This window comes from Hyaena hyaena, unplaced genomic scaffold (assembly GCF_003009895.1).
Source record: "Hyaena hyaena isolate Hyena2069 unplaced genomic scaffold, ASM300989v1 scaffold_427, whole genome shotgun sequence".
In the NCBI taxonomy this organism is placed as follows: Eukaryota; Metazoa; Chordata; class Mammalia; order Carnivora; family Hyaenidae; genus Hyaena; species Hyaena hyaena.
The window spans coordinates 1,361,841-1,383,367 of NW_024081064.1; the positions used below are offsets into that span (position 1 = coordinate 1,361,841).

Here is a 21,527-nt window from a genome sequence, read left to right on the forward strand (position 1 = left end):
AGTGGGTGAATGTTACAGACATTGATGGCTGTGCAAGTTCAGAAGATTGGCTGCTGGGCTGGAGAACTGGGTACTGAGAACCCCACCCTTCAGAGTCCCGAGTACCTGGGGGACCCTGGGTGGCTCAGTCAATTAAGCCTCTGACTCTTGATTTTGACTCTTGGTCTCACGGTTCATGAGTTCGAGCCCTGCATTGGGCCTCATGCTGACAGCACAGAGCCTGCTTTTGATTCTCTCTCCTCTGTTCTCTTTGCCCCCTCCTCCTTCCTTGCCTTTCTCTCTCTCTCTCTCTCTTTCTCTCAATCTATATATAAACTAAAAAAAAAAAAAAAAAAAAGAATCCTCAGTTCTTCATGCAAGCTGAAGGCTCAGCAACAAGGCCATGACCATGTCTGATTCAGTGCACGGGTCCCCAGTGCTGTGGGGGCTCCCAGACAGAGCAAGTCTAGGGCCGCTGGGGAGCTTTCCAGGAGGAAGTCAGTGCAAACCCATTTTCTGGGAGAACAGATTAAACCCTGGCCTGGACCTTTGACCCTGTGCCCTAAGGAGGTACTGTTCACTGGAGACAGGACAGAAAACCCTCCCACCTTAATTAAGATGAAGTGAGTTAATGCCTGTATGTAAGATTCTTACTGCCTCTCCTGAGCAAGCAGCTTTCTCTCCATTAGGGTCTATATCTCCGTGGGAGGGAAACACTCCAAAAAGAGTCGCAAAAGACTGAATCTCCAGGTAATCCAAGACATTAGCATCTGTTAATCACCTTGAACTTGACTCGTTCTCACTGACTTTCATGGCTTCAATCTATGAAATTAATAGAGGAGCCTAGAATTTCCTCAAGGACATTGGGATGTTTTAGCTGAGTCTTGAAGCTAGTGAAACATTTTGCCAGGAGATGAGTAAAGGGTAGTGGAGGGTAGTTTCTTTGCAGAAAACGGGGAGAATGAGTGTATCCCTGGAGTGTGCTGTGTGAAGGGAGCCAGGTGACATGAGATGTGAAGGACCTTGAGGGCTGTGCTGGGGAGGTGGGACCACCTGTGAGCTGTGTAAAGACCTTGCGTGGAGCAAAAGAAGCCTACGTATTTGTTATGTGAAGTTCAGAAACAGAGAAAACAAAGTATGATACTAGAGTCAAAATGCCGGTCCCTTGTTGGGGTCAGCTCTGACTGGGAACGCGCCAGGGAAGCTCTATGGGTGCTGGATGTGTTGATACCTTGCTCAGGGTGGTGGCTGAGCACTTACCTAGCACTTTCTATCTCCATCTGTAAAGGCCAGCTGCCCACCTGTGCTGGGGAAGGGGCTTGGAGGCAGGGAGATGAAGCCATAAGGGTAGAAGGAACTGGAGGTGAAGGTCTTACCTGGTTTTGGCTTCGGTGACTGTTCCTATAATCATGCCCCCCCGCCCCGGGCCTTTGAAGAGTAGACTCCACATACCTGTTCTCCCGGGTGCTAATTGGTGGATGTGTTTGGAAATTCGGCCTGCCTTGTATTCCTACTCCTATTACTCATTTCTAAAAGCCAACAGTTTTCTGGCTTGAGGGAAAGAAATCACAAGAACAACTGAGTGTTAAGTATCCAAGGGTAGGGTATTATTGCCACAGGAATCTATTGTGTTTTCAAATCATTGTGACCAGATATTTAGTGGTCTCTCACCTGCAGCAGGAATTAGACATTATCTTAAATGTTCTGAGGAGACAGAAACTTGGGTAGGAGCTTCAGCAATACAGCTTTTGACCCAAGAAGTGCCCAGGGAGGGACTTCTTTTCCCTGGGAGCTCATGAGCACCGTATGCAGAGAGCCTGCTTTGTGCTGGGCTCTGGGGCTGGGTGTTGGGGACACAAGTAGAAATAGGACACGGTGCCTCAAGGAGCCTGTGATCCAGGAGGAAAGCAGGTGTGAGCAGGGCGTCCAGTGCCACGAGAGCCAGCAGCGGGAGAAGTGGTACAGGGAGGGGCTCTTACAGCGAGGAGGGTCACGGAGGCTGTAGAGCGGGTGCCTGGGCAGGGCTCTTAGAGGAGGCAGGTCACTGCACAAGCGGCGTAAGTATTGCAGGCAAGGGGGGAGGCAGGCGAGGCAGAGGGACAGGGCATAGAGGTGTGTGACGACACCTGTCTGAGGGACTGGGTGTCCTTGGTGTTGCTGGAGCCTAAGTGCTGGGACAGGGATGGCAGCTCGGGGCGGATTTAGGGTAGGGATGGCCTTGGGCCCAGAGACCTGTAAGGGACTCATGTTAAAATGTGAGCGAGGGGAATTCGGGAGGGGGCGGGAGCAGGTGGCCCTCGGCCTGTGGGCCGTCGGCAGGGTGTTGCTGGGTATCAGGTCTGGAAAGACCTTTCAGCCCTCCCGCCCCCTGCAGCGCCCCGTGCTTTTGCCCTGCGTTTCAGCAGAGGCAGCGGGGCAGTGGCCCAGCTCCGGAGTCAGGCAGATCCGAGTTCCAGTTCTGGCTGCGCCTCTTACCTGATGTGTGACCTTGGACAGAGCTGAAGGACTTCACCTTTCTGAGGGTGTCATCTAAAAGATGAGGATGGTGTCTACTGATAGAGGAAGATGAAATGAGGAGGGCCGTCCTAGCCCAGCGCCTGGCAGAGGGGGAGCACTGCACGTAAGGGTCAGTGCTGCTGTGTTCATTACTGCTCATTGTCTCAGACAGGCATCTACATGCTGGGAGTGACGGCAGTTGGGGGGGTGGGGTCCCTGCAGGGGGACCCACGGGAGGTAAGGGGCTGCGGGCAGAGTGAAGAGGCCTGTGTGGTGGTGGGTCCGCACATGGTGAGGGCCGGCGCAGGGGAGCGTGGCTGTCTCAGGCTCATGTTCCCCAGGCGCTGGGGCGCCTCATCAAAGTGATGCTCTTTTTTTTTTTTTAATTTAAAAAATTTCTTAAAATGCTTCTTTGTTTTTGAGAGAGAATGAGTGAAGGGCGGGGGGGGGGGGACGTGGCGGGGGGAGACAGAGGACCCCAAGCAGGCTCTGTTGACTTGTAGAGAGCCCGATGCAAGGCTCGGACTCACGGCCTGTGAGATCATGACCTGAGCAGAAGTCGGATGCTTAACTGAGCCACCGAGGCACCCCAAAGTGATGTTCTTAAGTTGTTTGGAGCCTTGCCAGCAGGGCTGAAGGGAAAGGCCAAGCAGGCCCACCACTCACGGTGGCCAGTTCCTATGGCTCTTCCTACAGAGCTGTATTTGGAAGCGTGATTAAAGTCCTTTCTTGGGGGGAGGGTGTGGATGGGTAAAATAGAGGAAGGGGATTAAAAGGTACAGGCTTCTTATGGGATAAGTAAGTCAGGGAGATGAACTACAGCACTGGGAATAGAGTTAACACTGTAACAACTTTGCCCTGGGGCGGGTGGTAGTTCTGCAGTATATACGTGGAATCACTCTATTGCACACCTGAAGCTAATACAATATTGTACGTCAACTGCACTTAAAAAAAAAAGCAAAGGGGGGCGCCTGGGTGGCTTAGTCGGTTAAGCGTCCGACTTTCGCTTAGGTCATGATCTCGCGGTTCGTGGGTTCGAGCCCCGCATCGGGCTCTGTGCTGACTGCCAGCTCAGAGCCTGGAGCCTGTTTCAGTCTGTGACTCCCTCTCTCTCTGACCCTCCCCTGCTCACGCTGTCTCTCTCTGTCTCTCTCCTAGAAATAAATAAAAAATATTTAAAAAAAAAAAAAAAGCAAAGAATACAAAAAAATCACCCTAAAAATATCTTTCTTTCTAGACATCTGGATAGTTTTAGTTATTTGTAGTCAGGGTCAGTGGTTCCACCGGACATGCCCTCCGTGGACAGAGAGCCCAAGATGCAGAGAAGAACGAAGGCTGTGCCTTCGCTTGTGGCCGTGAGCAAGTGGCAAGTGCACGTGGGGAGAGTTACTCTCAGAAGTTAGTCCTTAAGTTCAGGAAAAGGTGTTTAAGCTCTTCCTCCTTCTGCCCCGCCAGCCCCCATTTTTTTTTCTTTGTTTCTTTGTGGGTTTTTTTTTTCTGCTTTTGATCTCAAGGCAAATAATTCTTTGCTGCAAAAGTTTTAGGTATTTTTACCGGTTCTCTTTGATTCCAGGATGCCATACACTGTGTATTGCACACTGTTGAAGAAGATTTATTAGGTACATAAAGTTACACATTGTTATTCCACGTGTTAGATACATTAGAGAAGAAACCTACCCAAGCCCCTAAGGTATGCGGGTTTCTGTTATTGTAGCACGTGGGCCGTATTTGACTGGCTTCCCTCCCGATGAGGTCAGGGATGATCTGTACAGGGGAGAGTGTGACTTTTAAACCTTTTGTCCCATCCCTCGTCTCCACACTACAAGAGTCCTTTCCTTTTGTAAAAATAAATGGGACAGAGCATGCCTTCTGGTTCCCCTTTGAGGTTGAGCGTAACTTGGCAGGGCTCCATGGAGCGGCGTTGCGGTGTCGGTCATTCATCAGTGCTCGGGTCGCTGCAGTAGTGTCCTGGCTGAGTCCTCTCCCCCTTGCTGGGCTGTTGTCCCAAAGTGCTGCTCCCTGGGGGAGAAGCTTCTGGGCCAGCCTCCTCAGGGCGCTTAGGTCACAGGGAGCGACCTCTCCAGCCAGGCATGTCCCCCCTGGGTCTCCCTAGTGCCTCCCTCATTCCCGCCCTTGCCTGGGAGTTGCCGTGCCCATCCTGATCCCCTACTTTCTTCAAGGCGCGTCTTGAGGCTCCTTGTTTTAAAGCGATTTCAGATGAGCATCTTCTCACAGACGTCTGTGCCCAGCCTGCTGTTGGTGCATTTGTGTCCCACCTGCTCTGGACTGTTGTCACGTTTCCCACATGTGAGAGGCTACCAGGCTCGTGGGGCAGGCGCTGGGGGACCTTGTTCCAGTGGGGCGCTGCCATCGCTTTCCTGGAACGAAACCCTGGGCTTGACTTCTCCGGCGAAACCAAATGGCAGCAGTAGAGTAGGTCTCTGACGCTTCTTTGAGCTCTCAGGTGCCTTTAGCATTTGTCTGTCATATGCTGCTCATGGTATGGTTGCCGTCAACGGGCCGTGATTCTTCTAGAGCAAAGTGGGGAGAGAATATACAGGTTTTTGCGCCTGTGTGGTAGTTTGTGATGCATGTGTGGATACAGAATCTTTCTCTGTATAGTGTCAGCGGGTAAGCGTTTTAGTGTGTACAGGAAAACCTGTGTAACTTGAAAAAGTTTCGGAGTAAAATTTGCTTCTCCTATGGTTTTCATAGGTGAAAAGGAATGAACTTTTCTTCCAGAAACTAAAGCGATTTTGTTGTTTGTTTGGGAGCTTCCAAATACTAATATTTGTAGTATTTGGAAACTTCCAGATATGGCACACATGAGGTAAGATGTTAGCATCTTGAGGCTAAACCACTGCGGTGCCGTGTGTTATTATTTGATTGGATTCTTTGGAAATGTAATACTTCTTGTCTTTTCTCTCTGTAGTCAGAAAATGGGTAAGAAGAGTCGAGTGAAAACGCAGAAGTCGGGCACTGGTGCCACGGCAAGCGTGTGTCCGAAGGAAACCTTGAACCTGACCAGCGAGCTGCTACAGAGTAAGTTCTGCCCTAGCCTTCCCTCCCCGGTGCAGGGCCACGTGCTCAGGCCGCACGGGCTGGTCTCTGGCACGGCGGGGCAGGGAGCTGGGCACTCTTGGGCTCAGATCCCTGCGTATTAGCCACGTGAGCTGGGCAGGTTCTGGAACTTCTCTGACCCCCACTCTCCCCTTCTATAAATAAGCCTGGGGATATCAGCAGTGGGTAGAGATGAACGGGGCCCGGGTGAAACTGTGAACGTGAAGCCTCTCTAGCGCAGCCCCCCAGAACGTGTCCCCCCCCACCCCCCGCCCCGGGGCAGGGACCAGCTTGACTCCCCGGGACAGGCCGTGTCAGCCCTGCGAGCCTGAGTCCACAGCAGTGCAAGGCGAGCGTGCCAGGCCTCCCAGGGAGCAAACTTTGGACCTCTCCTCCCTTGTCAGAATGGCTCCCCTTTACTTTTAGTGATTCGGTCATAGTTTTCCAATTCTTGGTTCTCGGAAATTAAATATTATTAAGTGCCTGTACTGTAGTAAGTTAGTGTAACTTGGTAACTTCCTTTTCTAACTGTGAATTTAAACTGGTGCTATGTATGTAGGGTTGAAACTTGGCTGTGGTCCCTCTATTAACTACCTTTGTCTCCTTTTCCCCTCTCTCTCTATATATACACACATACGTATACACACACACACACACACACACAACGTATACATACGTATGTGCGTGTGTGTATATACATGTTCCGAGTACGTGACAGGCCAACCCCAAATACACATTTAGCAGTCTCTCCCTGCCAGCAGCAGCTAGCCACAGAGTCGGGGTCAGGTCCCGCCCCAGGTGCTCCGGTGGACCCCCTGAGACCCCCACCCCCAGAGCAGTGTGGGCCCCCCCCATAGAGCCCTGATGTGCTGACCCCTTGCCTCCTCTGTCCCCCTGACTGCAGGCGGCTTGTGTGCTGGGGCCTCAGCCGATGTTTGTTGAGGGAAGAGTGACTGGTTAGCCCTGATAGTTACAAGTCAACATGGGTGATGACTAGTTGGTGTTATTTACCACATACGCTCTTTTCCTCGGAGGACAAGGGAGGCCATGGGAAGGGCGCTCTCTCTTTAAACGCCTACAGTTGTTTGAAAAGGAAAGTGTTTGCTGACAGGCCGGGTGCCCAGAGCACAGCCTCCAGAAACTCCCGGCACCGGTCTCCAGTGCTGGCCTTTCGCTTCTGGCCCCTGGGCCGGGGTCTCAACGTCCTTTTTGGCCGTGACTGTGCCGTCTCCTTTCATGACTCCCCCGGAGTGCTTAATATAGAGCCTTATGGATGTGAAATTGTCCTTATGTCCAATTTAACTGGTTCCTTTAAAGAGCCATTGTTCTAGGGCTTAACTAGAAGGAAATGTTGACTTTTAAGGTTACCTTTTATTTTTTATCCTCTAGAAGCGTTTTCAGGGAAACACTTTGCATTTTAGCCTAGCTTTTGAGATTTCTCCCTGTATAAGTCCATTCTGAGGAAAATCTTTCAGAGCAGCAGAGTGAGGTGGCTGCAAGGTCAGTGCCCACACTTAAGTACAGGGGTCCCAGGTTAATAAGCATGTGGGTGCTTTCAGGGGGTTTATGTGCTTTGAAAAGTACACTTGATTTAAACCTGTCACGTTTATCATTGTGGCTGTGGTACCTTTGTCCTTTAAAAGTCAACCAGCAGAGGGGGCACCTGGCTGGCTCAGTTGGTGGAAGCCTGCGACTCTTCACTCGGGGACGTAAGCTAAAGCCCCACAGTGAGCGTGAAGCCTACTTTAAAAAAATGGTATGGGTGCCCAGGGAGCTCCGTTAGCTCAGCGTCTGACTCTTGGTTTCAACTCAGGTCATGATCTCACAGTTCGTGGGTTCGAGCCACGCATTGGGTTCTGCACCACCAATGTGGAGCCTGCTTGGGATATTCTCTCTCCCTCTCTCTCATTGTCCCTCCCCTGCTCGCTCCCTCTCTGTCTCTCCATCCTCTCTCAAAATAAATGAATAAACTTAAAAAAAAAACATTGAGAACAAATTAAAAGTAAACCAGCAGCAATAACGGAACCCAAACCCTCTTTGTACTGAAGACTAACTGGCCAAGTAGAAAGCAAGCAGGATTTGAGTGCTGCGGCTTTTGTGTTCCAGAATGCAGTAGCCCTGCGCCCGGCCCCGGCAAGGAATGGGAAGAGTATGCGCAGATCCGGTCTCTCGTCGAGAAAATACGGAAAAAACAAAAAGGTACATTTTCTAGAACAAGAATCGTATTTTAATAAAGTCACAGAGAGCGGGTCACAGGTCCGGAAGGTTTTGAGGGTAGTGGAGGACCCGGGGTCCTTCCTGCTATGGAAGGTCACTGTGAAGGGGCCTGGAGTTAGGGGGCGATGCACTGGGAAGCCGTCCCAGGAGCTCTCCTGTTTCTGAGGTGTGGCTGCCGCCTTTGGAAGGAATAAGAATGTTCAGCTGTAGGGGAAGAGGGTTCGTGTCTAGGGGCTAAAATGACACAACTTTTATTTATTTTTATTTTATGAAATATCTATGTAGAGCTGTTTGTTTTTCCATAGTGTGTTTCCTTTGGGGTTTGAGGTTGGTACCTGATGCCATGAGTGATCGACACACAAATACACACCGCTTAAAGTCAAATGATGAACTCAAACAAATCTCGGTTAAATCAGAGGTGAAGTTATATGTCTGAAGCTGTGTTTTCACAGGGTGTATTCAGTAGGTGTCTGAGTGATTCTCAGCCAGGCCGGCAATGGGGCCAAGTGTCAGTTTGAGAAAGCCTATTCAATATGCCTATTGTTTTTGTTCTGTTAAGCGCAAAAAATAAAGATTGGTATGCAGGGCCGCATGGAAGGTGGAAGGGAAAACACAAGGAGCCTGCCTTTCAATGGGTGAGAAGACCCTTCTTGGACCCCCATTTGTACATACGGCCCTGAACATGGATCAGGATTGTTTCTCTATTTGCTCTCAGTAGTGGTAGTTTTACTGCTCTCCTGTGGACTTCAGCGTATGTACAGGCTTCAGGTTAGATGATCTCAAACCCGAGACAATGACCCATCCCTTCGTAATGTGTTTATTTGCCCCAGATGGTGGCCCGTGCTGACCCTGGCTCAGCCCATCTGTAGCTGAACGTGTTTCATGCGTCCTGGGCGCATATTGTCAGCAGAGACTGCTAACTGTGACTGACACGGAGGTTAGGGCATTCCGGGGTCCTTAGCGAAGAGGCACTTGCATCCTAGCACGTCCGTGATATGGCCTCCTCCATGTCTGCTGTGCTGCGTCCCGCTTCACAGACACAGGGGACTTTGACCCTGTCGAGGTGATGCGGCCCCAGGCACCCGGGCTGGGCTCCACACCTGAAGCTCCCATTCTTCTCCCTTTATGCATCAGATAAGCAGTGGTTTCCCCTGGCTTTGGAAAAAAGCATGGCTTTTCATGTCTTTGAATATTTCAAACTTGCCTAAAAGTCTAAAAAATCATATGATAACGCCGAGGAATCTCCTACCCAGACTGGATCGGTCCCCCAAGCCACGTTCTCCCTCCTTCCTGCCTGCTGGTCTGACCCTGTCCCTCCCTCCATCCTGTTTTGTTTTCATTATTTGTTTTTAAGAAACACGCTCTGCAGTCAGAGCTGAAGCCCCATGCTTCTGTCGCATTCCCTTCTCACCCTCGTTGGGAGTGTGTCTTTGCTGAGAACTTTTTTCCACTTCACGTATAACCTCATAAAAATATATGGTCGTCAGTGGTATTTTAAAAATTCACATAAATGGCATCAGACCACTTGAGTTTTTAGAAATACGCTGTTATATTGTTTTATTTGTGGTGACGTGTATGTTCCGCCTCATCCAGATCGCTGGACAGAGATGTGCAGGGCCGTCCAGTCCTGGGCTGTTAGGACCCGGCCCGCAGTGCCCGGCCCTGCACACACCTCCTGTGCCCATGCCAGCCACCGATTTCGGTTTCCCTGGCGATTTTGCTAATGCGAAGCCGCACATGAGCCCTGGCACGCTGGGCTCCGTGGGGGGATGGGGGCTGCCCTTACAACTGAGGCCGAGAAGCCCCCCGCCAGTGCGCCACCTCCAGGAGCCCCACAGTCAGCAGTCCTGTGTCAGCAGGCGCTTCCCTTTGACCGACTGCGGCCTAGGGTTGTGGTGCGTTTTTGTCACGTGTCAGGTTACTACTGGGACTCTTTGCTGATTAGGTTTGTTGTTCTGTTTTTCTTGTGATTTCTCCTTTTGCCCACGTGTTATTTAGAAGTGTCCCGTTTAACTTCCAAATATTTGGGGATTTTTGAGGTCTTTTCCTTTTGTTGATTTGTAATTTGATTATGCTGTAATCAGAGAACATTGTATGAATTCAGCCTATTCTAATTGACTTTATTTAAAAACTTTTTAAGCCAAATTGTCTATTTTTCTAAGCTTTTCTTTTAAAGTGTTCGATTAACGCGTGGCTGACGTAACATCGTGTTAGTTTCAGGTGTACGACATAGGGACTGGATCCTCCACACGTGACAGAATGGCCACCTCTGTGAGTCTGGGTGCCACCTGTCCCCGGTGATGAGTTTTCATTTCAAGATTGGAGCGTTAGCACTATTTCCAGTGTGTGCTTTTTTAGCTTCCGAGCACAGAAGGAAGAACGGTCGAGGTCCTAAATGTAGCTCTTGCTTTCTACACATGGAATTGATACAGGTCTGTCTGTTACTTTCGATGGGAAAAGAGAAGACTACTTTCCCGACCTAATGAAGTGGGCCTCCGAAAATGGAGCCTCTGTCGAAGGGTTTGAAATGGTCAACTTCAAAGAAGAGGGCTTTGGTTTGAGAGCAACCCGAGACATCAAGGTGAGTTCTGATCCCTTCGTGCAGGGGGCCCTTGTGTGTCTGGATGGAGCTGCCGCGAGGCCACAGGACGTGCGGGCAGGTGTCTGGGCTTGTCCTGACGTCGGGGGCGAACAGGCAGCCTGCATCCAGCATTCCACGGGCTGCCACCTGGTCTCCAGGCTGACCAGGGGCCTGGGAGAGCCCGGCCCAGGTTCGAGGCAGCCCCTTCCGGTCTGTCTTCCCTGGGAGCCACGCTGCTAACCAGTGACCTGGGGCAAGTCCGGTCCTGTTTTGGAGCCTCTGTTCAGAGAGCACAGAACGTGCCTCGAAGGATTTTGAGACTTGAACACAAGGATGTGGGCTCAGGTGGTGAGGAGGGGGAGCACGCAGGGCCTGCGACAGCGTGGACGTGGGGCAGGGGTTGGGCGGTGTCGGGTGCTCACTGGTTTCGTGGAGGGGGGGACAGGGTGCTTGGCCTGGCCATGCCGCCTGCCAGAGCTGCACCGCTGGAGCTGTACAGGAGGGAAGAACAAGACACGCCTGCTCAGGGACAAATGCCTTTGCTGTGCTCTGGGTCCCTCCTTCTAGATGAAGGGGGCATCTCGATGTTCCCAGCCTCTCTCTGCCCCTCACTCCCGCCTCTCTCTCGGGAGGCATAACCTAACCCGATGATGTGGGGAGGAGGAACTGGCCTCGGCCTCTTTCTTGGTGGGCGCCGATGGGCACTGTGCACCCCTCCCGCGGTGCCCTCTCCACCCTGTAAGCTTTGCAGGGGCAGCCGCACGCGGGGAGGCCCGTGGGCTCCAGTTCTGCCTGCAGCTAGGTGGGGGAGTCTGTCTAATTCTGGGATTCAGTAGGTGATATTTTGGGTGACCATCTGTTGTATTCTTGTGTCTCTCTCAGTGGGTTCAGTACGGGGATGGAGGAAATCAGTGTCATTTATTTGGGCCCCTCAAACCTCAGGCAACATTTTTGGCCAAGTTGTAGTTAGCTTTTCATTGATAAAATGTCCATAAAGTGTCTACTGGTTTATTTGACACTATTAAATACCTAGCCTGTGGGTCCTCCATAGATCATTTTTATGCCCCGTCCTGCAGAGCAATCCAGGGTCTTCCTCCATGGTGCTCCTCATCGGTAGTAAAGAACAAGACACACAGACACGTAACTAAATGGTGGACTTGGCGGGGGGGGGGCACACTAACCAGGGTGTCACACGGTCTTCTCTTGCATCAGAGGAGAAGCATCATTCGTGGGGATGCCACCCCAAGTCCCCAAGTATCTCATCTGGGGTCTGTCTTCCCTGTGTGCAGTTTTTTGTTTTTTTTTTTAAGTTTTCCTGTGGTATAACTGATAAAAAAAAGTGCACACGTTTAATGTTTACATTTTGGTGGGTTGGGTGTAGGCAATACACCCACATCATCACCACAGTCAAGGCACCGCTCTGTGCGTGTTTTAAGCAACGTAGATGCACACACAGAATGTACCATTGGCAAAATGTGAGATGACACTGTGGAGAATAAATTCAGTAAACCGGAGAATATGTCTTAGAGACTTCTGCTTTTGTCATTGTGCTTTATTTTTTAATTTTTTAAATGTTTATCCATTTTTGAGAGAGAGAGAGTGCGAGCATGGGAGGGGCAGAGAGACAGGGAGACACAGAAGCCAAAGCAGGCTCCAGGCTCCGAGCTGTCACACAGAGCCCGACATGGGGCTCGAGCTCATGAACTGTGAAATCATGACCTGAGCCGAAGTCGGACCCTTACCCAACTGAGCCCCCCAGGAGCCCTGCATTGTGCTTTAAAGACCAGCACGCAGAGAAAGGAATGTTACTCTGGCTTCAGAAATTCAATAGCAAGAGCAATTCATATTGAAAGAGTCAAGTTTTCGTTGGAGAGAGAAATTTTGTTTCATTTTTAGAACTTAAAAGCACAGCAAATAATTAATGGTTTTGTGTGCCACCCCAAATCGCTATGTTTGCTTCAAATTAAAGTTGAAAGTCCCATTTTTTAATTTGTTTTCTCAGTGTATACAGTCAGTGTTTCTATGGGAAGTAGAATCTTAAGCCCTGCTTCTATTCATTTCACTGTACCATAAACGCTTACATTTAAAATACATATTTGATGATGAGAAATGAAGTGCTAATGTGCAACCTTAAGTACTATTTCATGTGGAATTGGATTTCTGACCATAGATGAAGTTTGGGCTGACGATTGTTACACGTTTTGATGATTCCATGATTTTCTTATTTTTTTCCTCCTAGGCAGAAGAATTATTCTTATGGGTTCCACGAAAATTACTAATGACTGTTGAATCTGCTAAAAATTCAGTGTTGGGTGAGAATAATTTCTGACTTGTTCAAGGCAAAGTACAGACAATAAAAATATATGAAATTTTATTTTGTGGTTCTAAGGACCATATTTGGATGGTTTCTCAAACTAGTGAAATATTCCACCAAACTCGTACTGTTTTCCATGCTTTTAATCTTTGGAAGAAAGGTGCATGTTAATTTAAATATTACAAGGCTTTTCAGTTATTTCTGTAACTTTAACATCTATTTTGAATGAATACTTTTTAAAGCACTTTGTGGAACTTAACGCTGCTAACTTCTGGGTTAATTCAGGGCCTTTGTATTCTCAAGACCGGATTCTTCAAGCTATGGGAAATATCACACTAGCCTTTCATCTGCTGTGTGAGCGAGCCGACCCTAACTCTTTCTGGCAGCCCTACATTCAGACCCTCCCTAGCGAATATGATACTCCTCTCTACTTTGAAGAGGATGAAGTTCGGGACCTGCAGTCCACACAAGCCATACATGATGTCTTCAGCCAGTATAAGAACACGGCTCGGCAGTATGCCTACTTCTATAAGGTCATCCAGGTGAGTGGCTGGTCACCACTTAAATGTATGTTCAGCAGAGTGAGGAAGGAAAGTGAAATCGATGGCGTGAGTGTTCACATTTTATAACAGACACTTAAACATTGTGCTTTTTTTAAAATCTTGTATTCATCTCGGAGAGAGAGAGAGAGAGAGAGAGATACAGCGTGAGCAGGGGAGGGTCAGAGAGAGGGAGACACAGTTTTTTTATGTTGCTGAACTGAAGCTCTGGCCCCATTTACGTCCTCCCCAACCCTCCCCAGGCCCTACTTTCTTTTTTTCTTATTTTTTCAGTCTTTTTATTTATTTTTGAGAGAGAGAAACAGAGGATGAGCAGGGGAGGGGCAGAGAGAGAGAGAGAGGGGGAGATACAGAATCCGAAGCAGGGTCCAGGCTCTGAGCTGTCAGCACAGAACCCGACGTGGGGCTCGAACCCACGAACCATGAGATCATGACCTGAGCTGAAGTTGGACGCTCAACCTACTGAGCCACCCAGGTGCCCCAACATTGTGCTTTTTAGGTTAAAAGGCATTGGGATTCTAGCCCACTGTCTCTCCTTGTACAGGAATATCACGGAAGTGTGTTTGAAGTACGATGAAGTAGGACTTCATCAGTGGCTGGTGTTGTAACCAGTGCTTGCTCCTCCCATCCAAGTACTAACCAGGCCTGACCCTGCTTTAGCTTCCGAGATCAGAGGAGATCAGGCGTATTCAGGGTGTTATGGCTGTAGATGCACTTGTTCCTAAATCGGGAAAGTCACCACACTTTTCTGTAAAGGGAAGATTATAGTGGGACTTTAGAAGCTACAAAATGTATCTAATATGAAAAACGGCTCTGTGGATAAATTTTCCTAGAAAATGAAAGCCCCTTTGTGGGTTCTCTGTGTATGTATTGACATGTATCTTATTAAATTATAGTGGCAGTTCATTTACTAAATGATAAAGCTGAGTTCTTGGTGTGTTTCAAAGTGCGCCGTGTATTATATTAGTTTTTATTAGTTTTAGGTAAAAGTGTCGTATGGGAAGGTCTGTAAGCTCGTGGACATTTGAATTGCACCTAGTTGCTCCCTTCTGAGTTTTGGCACCTCAGCCGGCATTATCTTTCGTTTCCTGTTGAACAGCAGTCCGACCCGTCAGGGTCAGTGTCGCGGTTCCCTCCGGAGCTGAGATGGGGGTTGTCTCTGCCCCCAAGTCTCCCCTTTCTCTGTTGCTCAGGAATCAGCCCCTGGGCTGCGCTACCTGATATCTGGAAAGGGCGATGCTCTTGAGTTTCCCGTGATAACCAGGGCAGCCACCCAATGAGGGGTTTCCCAACCCTGAATGTCAGTAGTGCTGCGGTCGAGAAATCCTGCTTTGTGTTTATGTAGAGAGCAGAGCGTCTCAAGTACCTGCACGGTCCCAGAGTTCTTCGCTCCCGACTAATGGTCAGATGCTGGGGGCCTGCCTCCACAGAAACGACTCAAGCTTTGTAGTGAGTTGGACCCGAGTTGACACCTAGGTTCTGTCTCACACCCGACTAATGGTCAGATGCTGGGGGCCTGCCTGCGCAGAAACGACTCAAGCTCTGTAGTGAGATGGACCCGAGTTGACACCCAGGTTCTGTCTCACTTGCTGATTAAACACAGTTTGGACATACAGCGGACCCTTGAGTGGCGTGGGTCCACTTGCTCACAGTTCTTTTTGATAAATACAGCAGAGTGTTGTGACCGTATTTTCTCTTAGGATTCTGTTGATAACAGTTTCCTTTCTCCGGCTTTATTGTGACAATACAGTACATAACGTGTAACCTACAAAATACGCGTTAATTGACTGTTCATCTTATCAGTGGCGCATCCGGTCGACCGTGGGCTATGAGTAATTAGGTTTTGGGGGGAGCCAAAAGTTGTGTGTAGATTTTCACCTGGGTACGGGTCAGCACCCCAACCCCTGCATTATTTGGGGGTCAGCCATAGGGACTTTACCCCTCTTTGTTTCTTCACCTGTGGGATGGAAACATAAGCCCAGTCTTTCAGCGTCACTAATGTCAGCGGAGGCTGGGCTGTTCGCCAGAGCACCGTGCAGTGTGGGCCTCGGTGCCTGTGGCCACGAGAGGTGCAGGCCCCTCGGGGAACATGAAGGTCGTCTCAGTTGAAGCCCCGACGCATACGGTGCAGTGTGGTAGTCGGGGAGGCGGGCTCAGGAGCTGGCCCACGGGGTCCAAATCCTCGCAGCGACGTTAGAGCTGTGCTCTTTGGGGCATCTCTGTGCTCCTGCTTCCTTCTCTGTAAATTAGGCAGGGCAGCGCCTGACTGCAGGGTGGCTCAGCAAACCACACACGAGGCGATCTGTGTGTGGCCCTTGATCCAGCAGAGTTTGCAACAGAAATTCTCGCTCCATTTGTGTTTCTGTTTTGCGTCTCATTCCTTCAGGCCGTGTCACACCGTTGTTTTAGTTTTTCATTGTTTTAAATTGCTTCTCGCCCGCACGTGCCGTGCCTTATGGACCTTAACCCTCAGCTTCCGTCCAGAAACACGCCTAGCAGCCAAGGATGATGGGGAGTATTCCCGCAAGACCAGGGACTGCATGCAGCCATAGTGACCCATTACCAGCCCCAACTGCTTCCGAGTCTCATGCTTTTGTCACTGGTGTTGTTGGCTTTGCTTCCATGTTTTAAAATATTAGCCATTCACCCAAATGTCTATGTGTCTGGGCTGGTTTTAAACCCGTGTTACATGGCATACCATCAAGTCAGGCGGCATCGTAGGAAGGCACCCAGTCTATCCTGGGACCCTACGCACTGCCGTGTGAGCCCTGAGGCCCTCTTCCTGGGGCAGGAGGACAGCTTTGCGTGTGGCCGGCACCGTTACCCCGACACCGCGGCCGGGCACGGACACTCCCTTCCCATTAGTAACCCAGGCAGTAGAAGGGAATCATCACAGGTTGAAAATACATCCTTATGCATTTTGGTGGGAAAGCTCCCAGTGAGTGGTTTCCTTGCAGTGCTGGTTGGAACAGCACAGGCTGCCCGAAAGGGGGTGAGCCGCCATGACGGTGAGGAGGGTCCAGGCCGCAGAGGTGTTTGCTTCTTTCTTGTTTTTGTTACTTTTTTAAAAATGATGGTTTGACATCAAAACCCTAGAGGAGAAAGCAGGAAACAACCTCCTTGACCTTCACCACAGCAATTTCTTATTGACACATCCCTAAAGGCAAGGGAATAAAGAGCAAAAATGAACTAGTGAGACCTCATCAAGATTAAAAGCTTTTGCACAGCAAAGGCAACAATCCAAAAACTAATAGGCAACCGACCGAATGGGAAAAGATAGTTGCAAATGACATATCAGATAAAGGGCTAGTATCCAAAATATAAGGAACTCACTAAACTCCACACCTGAAAAACAAACAATCCAGTGAAGAAAGGGGCAGAAGACAGGAACAGACACGTCTCCAAAGAGGACATCCAGATGGCCAACAGACACATGAAACGATGCTCAGCGTCCCTCCTCATCGGGGAAATACAAATCAAAACCACACTGAGATACCACCTCACGCCGGTCAGAGTGGCTAAAATGAGCAAATCAGAGAACTCTAGATGCTGGCGAGGATGTGGAGAAACGGGCACCCTCCTACCCTGTTGGTGGGAATGTAAACTGGTACAGCCCCTCTGGAAAACAGTGTGGAGATTGGAGATTCCTCAAAAAATTAACAATATAACTCCCCTAGTACCCAGCAATAGCACTGTTAGGAATTTACCCAAGGGATACAGGGGTGCTGATGCACAGGGGCACATGTAGCCCAATGTTCATAGCAGCACTCTCAACAATAGCCAAAACATGGAAAGAGCCTAAGTGTCCATCAATGGACGAATGGATCAAGATGTGGTTTATCTATACGATGGAATACTACATGGCAATGAGAAAGAATGAAATCTGGCCATGTGTAGCAACATGGATGGAACTTGAGGGTATTATGCTGAGCGACATAAGTCAGGCAGAGAAGGACAGATACCATATGTTTTCACATATAGGAGGATTAGGAGAAACTTAACGGGGGACTGTGGGGGAGAAGAAGGGGAAAAATAGTGGGGAAGAGGGAGGGAGGCAAACCATGAGAGTCTCTTAAATGCTGAGAACAAACTGAGGGCAGATGGGGTGGGGGGAGGGGAAGGGGGGGTGATGGGCACGGAGAGGGGCACTTGTGGGGATGAGCACTGGGTGTTATATGGAAACCAACTTCACAATAAACTATTTTTTAAAAAGATGATGGTTTGAGTTGAGCTGCTTTTCTGGACGTAGAATGTTGTCACTGCTCATGGAGTCTTCAGGATCCACGGGAAACCCACGTTATTTTGCTAGGTCAGGCTTCCTCACCCCAGCACCAAACCATGTGTCTTCCTCATGCTGTTCCAGGGTCAGAGAGGAGGATTTTGCTCTGTTTTAGCGGATCACTTCGGCAGCGTGTTGGCGCCCAGGGAGAAGGAGTGTGAGGAATGTGTTACGTCAGCTCGTAGTTAACATTTTCATCACAGTGAACGGTCCTCTGTTTCGTTTTGTTGGGGATTGAGGCTCTTCACCTTTCCCAGATCGTGGGAACCCTCTTCCCAGAGGCATATGTCCTGTATCACAAATGCTTGTGTGCCATTTGAGGGTGTCCAGGTTTTCCAGAACCTGATTTGTAGTTTTTAGTTACAACTCCCCATTTAAAGTCATTTTCCTGTGGCTGGTCAGCGGCACTGAAACTCACTATTTGTTTCTGAGCTGACTGGCTGGAAGGCCTGTCAGGTTCTTGGCCACGGCCTCTGGGTGCACCAGCAGTGTGCATGCAGGCACGATCGGGTCCTGTGTGTGTGTACTGATGGCCTCCAGTCCCTGGGGAACGGTCCAGAAAAGTGCTGCCAGTTCAGCCACTGTAGGATATTAATGCTGAAAGAAAAGCAGCATTAGTACTAACTTCTCGTCATTATAACTTCCATGAGGCAGCTTTCCCTGTATTGCACTTTTCATTTTAATGTTTGTCTCTCTGTCTCCTTGGTTGTTGGTGACTAAAATCCAGAAAAATCATTTCCCATGCTCTTTTCTCCCAGCGTCTTTTCTTTATCAAGGGTTTTTCAGGACGACCAGTCATTCATAGTACTTTCTGTCTTTAACTTGCTTTGCAGTTTGTTGAGACGTCTGTCTGAGCCTCTGCTCATCCTCCTCTGCAGAGTCGGGGCTCGGGCTTTCTAATCTCCTAGGTTTTTATACCATATTACATTGTATTCTTGAGATGAGACAGTTCAGTATCCAGGGTTTTCTTTCCCTGTTCAGCAGGTGGTAGTATGCGGCCGGAAGCCACAGACTCTAGCAGTCGTGAGAGCGGCGGGGGGACGCCTGCTGGCGAAGCCGTAGCACTGCAGCTCGGCGGTTGGGAGATGTCTATGCGCAGGCTCAAGGGGCTAAGTTAGGACCTGCAGCTGAGCCAGAAACCGGAAAAGGCTTGTGTGGATTGAGACCCCTGAGCGCCACTGAAATTTCTGTCCATTTGTAAATGGGGACCAATGAAGAAGAGAGGATTCACGGTAGAAGGCAGAACTTGATATTTAAAACTGTTGCAGAGCTTTTGTTATTTTTAATTTATTATTACTATTTTTGATTTTAAAGCTTATTTATCTTGAGAGAGAGAGAGAGCATATGCACAAGTTGGGGAGGGACAGAGACAGAGGGAGAACGAGAATCCCAAGCAGGCCCCGCACTGCCAGCACAGAGCCACAAACCATGAGATGGTGACCCAAGCCAAAGTGAGATGCCTAACCAACTGAGCCACCTTGGCGCCCTAGAAGTGTTGCAGATTTTTTAAACCTATAAGAACACACCCAGCAGACCAGGACTTTCCAGAGTTCGGCTCCAACTTGAGATTTCTGTATGGAAATAGGGGACCGATTTTGTGATAGAAATCGCTGGAAAGGGAGGATTTGGCTTTCACCCAGCTCCGAAGCAGTGTAATTGTGTGAAGGTGAAGAGATCCTATCAGATTTGGCTGGACTCGCACAGATGAACGATAGTCTGTGTGTGCTCACCCATGCCGGTGAAAACGAAACGAGCAGATCCTCTGCATGAAGAGCTGGTGTAATTGGGGATCCCATCTGGTGGCCCGGCACTGCAAGTGTGGGGCACTGGCTTATCCCAGGGTTGCTCTCTGGGGACGCGCATGTTTTCCTGTGTTGCTGATCTTGAACATGGCGCTCGTTTAAGGAGATGCAACTAGGTTGGGCTTAACAGAGTAGAGGTTTATCTGTAAAAGTACTATTTTCCATCGATCCCTAATCTGTGCGATATGTCCCACCTTACCCGGGTCTTCCCTTTTGTGTTGACCAGACAGTTTGAGGGGTGCAGGGAAAGGGATGGAGATGGAGGAACTTAACTTGTGTGCTGACCGCCCGAATTGCAGCAGAGCAGGCCTCCGCTCTGTCTGCCTTTCACTTCAGGACAGAGGCGGGCAATCTGAAGTGGGCTGTCTCCCTTGAACGGGTCGCTTCTCCTGCCCCACCGGGGCCGCAGTGGCAGGTCCTCGCAGTCCTGCTCACCGCGTGGCAGTAAACATGGCCTCCCGTGGCAGTCGCGGCTAAATGCAGACCCACTGCTCGCGGGTCTGCCTGGTCTCTGGCAGAGGCACACGGGGCTAGCACCAGGTGGGGGTTGGCGGGCAGATGTAGCCCATGTTCTCCTAAAGGTCTCATCTACACGGGCTGTCGGGGAGGAGCACTGGGGTAGAGTGAGCCTGGCTCCCCCGATGTCCGGGGCCTCTCGGGTGACATCCGTCGTGCGCAGGGCTGCTTGTAGAATCCGCGTAGATGCCTGTGCTTGAGCAGCGCCGGGAGGGAGCACACGCACGTGAGTTCCTGGAAGTCTGTCCTCCGGAGGTGGAGGCCGAGGGCTGGCGCTTCCCGGGCCGGTGCAGCTTGTGGCTCCCGGGCAGCGCGGGGCTCTGCGTGGTCCGCTTCCCCGCCGTCGGTCCTTCCCGTCTGCCTGGAAACTGGTGGATGAGCCTTCCTTCCTGGGACCCACCGCCCCGGCTTTTCTTTTGAACCCGCATGCAGGTTCTGTTTTTCAGCTCATCAAAATGTCTCTCCGGTGTGAGCCGGTGCACTAGATGGGACTGGGCTCTCTGGGAAGTTAAATGATTTTTTTTTCCTAAACGTTTTGTTCTGGAATGAACTTCCTGGCTTGTAGAAACGTTGCACGCAAAGCACAACGTTGAAAGTGTGGCCGCAGACAGGCGGACGCTGCTTCCTGGTTCTGTCCTCCTGACCTCGTTGCCACTTACACGTTTTTCCTCGGAGGCAGACATGTTCTTCCACATGGGACATTCTTGTCCCCAGCCGCCTACATGGCCATGGCACACCTGTGGGTGGCTGCTGGAGTGAAGAGGGAAGGAGTACAGTCGGGGGTGATGGTGAGCACAGGAGGCTGTGGGACAGGCATGGAGGTGTGGGATGCGGGAGCCACGAGTCTGCCTTTGCTCCTTGGTTGCCATGGTAACAGACTGGGTAGAGGCCATGGGACACGGAGGGGAAGGGTGATTTCCATTCGCAGGGTGCTCCTGTGACTTGGCTGGGGCCTCATTCCTGTCAGGGAAGCGGTGTCTGTGCCGTGTGCCTCGTGGGACTGGCCCGGGGAGACAGGACAGGGCTGGGGCCGGTCAGAGAGGCTCCCAAACACACGGCAGTCTCCCCTGCTCTCCTCTCAGGGCTGCCCTCCTGATGCTCCCCTGGGAGGGGGCTGGTCGTTCTGCCTGTGCCGGTGTGGAAGCCGGGTGTGGGGCAGCTGGCCGGAGGCTGCGGGCCCTGTATCCTGGGCTGGGGTCGGAGCAGATCTGCTAGCACTGCGCCCATGTCCTTGGATCTCTGAAGTCTCTGGTCTTAATTTTGGGACAAAGAAGTGGTTTTTGTTTTTGCAGGTTTTTAAAAAAAAATGTTTATTTTTGAGGAGAAGAGGGGAGAACCTGTGCAGAGCCTGATGCAGGGCTCGAACCCACAAACCACAAGATCATGACTTGAGCCAAAGTTGGACATTGAACCAACTGAGCAACCCAGGCGCCCCTTTATGAATTCAATTTTTAATGATATTAAAAAATGCGAAAACACTGGAGTTTAGGAAATCAGTCCCGGCTTGCTTATTCTCCGGAGGCTTTCCATTGCCAGTGTAGTCTTCCTCAGAGCCCCTTGCTGTCTTGCTGAAATGTCCTGACCCGTGTCTTTGCTGGTTCCCGATAGCTGACCTCGACCACGGTTAATTTGTGTTCCGTGTGCAAGAGTGTTGTCCTCATTGCGTCCTTATGTAAGGTGTAAATTAGTCGTACTAAACATGTATGTTGTTTTCATCATTTTC

The 21,527-nt window shown here is 50.2% G+C and overlaps 1 protein-coding gene across 4 annotated transcripts in view; it reads left to right on the forward strand.

The window, feature by feature from the left end:
* Positions 1 to 21,527, forward strand: part of SETD3 (SET domain containing 3, actin histidine methyltransferase) — a 79,000-nt gene that overhangs the window by 9,706 nt on the left and 47,767 nt on the right. For all 4 annotated transcript variants that reach the window (XM_039252917.1, XM_039252918.1, XM_039252920.1 and 1 more), the window contains exons 2-6: positions 5,408 to 5,517; positions 7,642 to 7,734; positions 10,185 to 10,333; positions 12,573 to 12,645; positions 12,933 to 13,189. In XM_039252917.1, the coding sequence (XP_039108848.1) occupies positions 5,415 to 5,517; positions 7,642 to 7,734; positions 10,185 to 10,333; positions 12,573 to 12,645; positions 12,933 to 13,189 (675 nt within the window). In that variant the 5' untranslated portion in view covers positions 5,408 to 5,414. The remainder of the gene's footprint in view (positions 1 to 5,407; positions 5,518 to 7,641; positions 7,735 to 10,184; positions 10,334 to 12,572; positions 12,646 to 12,932; positions 13,190 to 21,527) is intronic.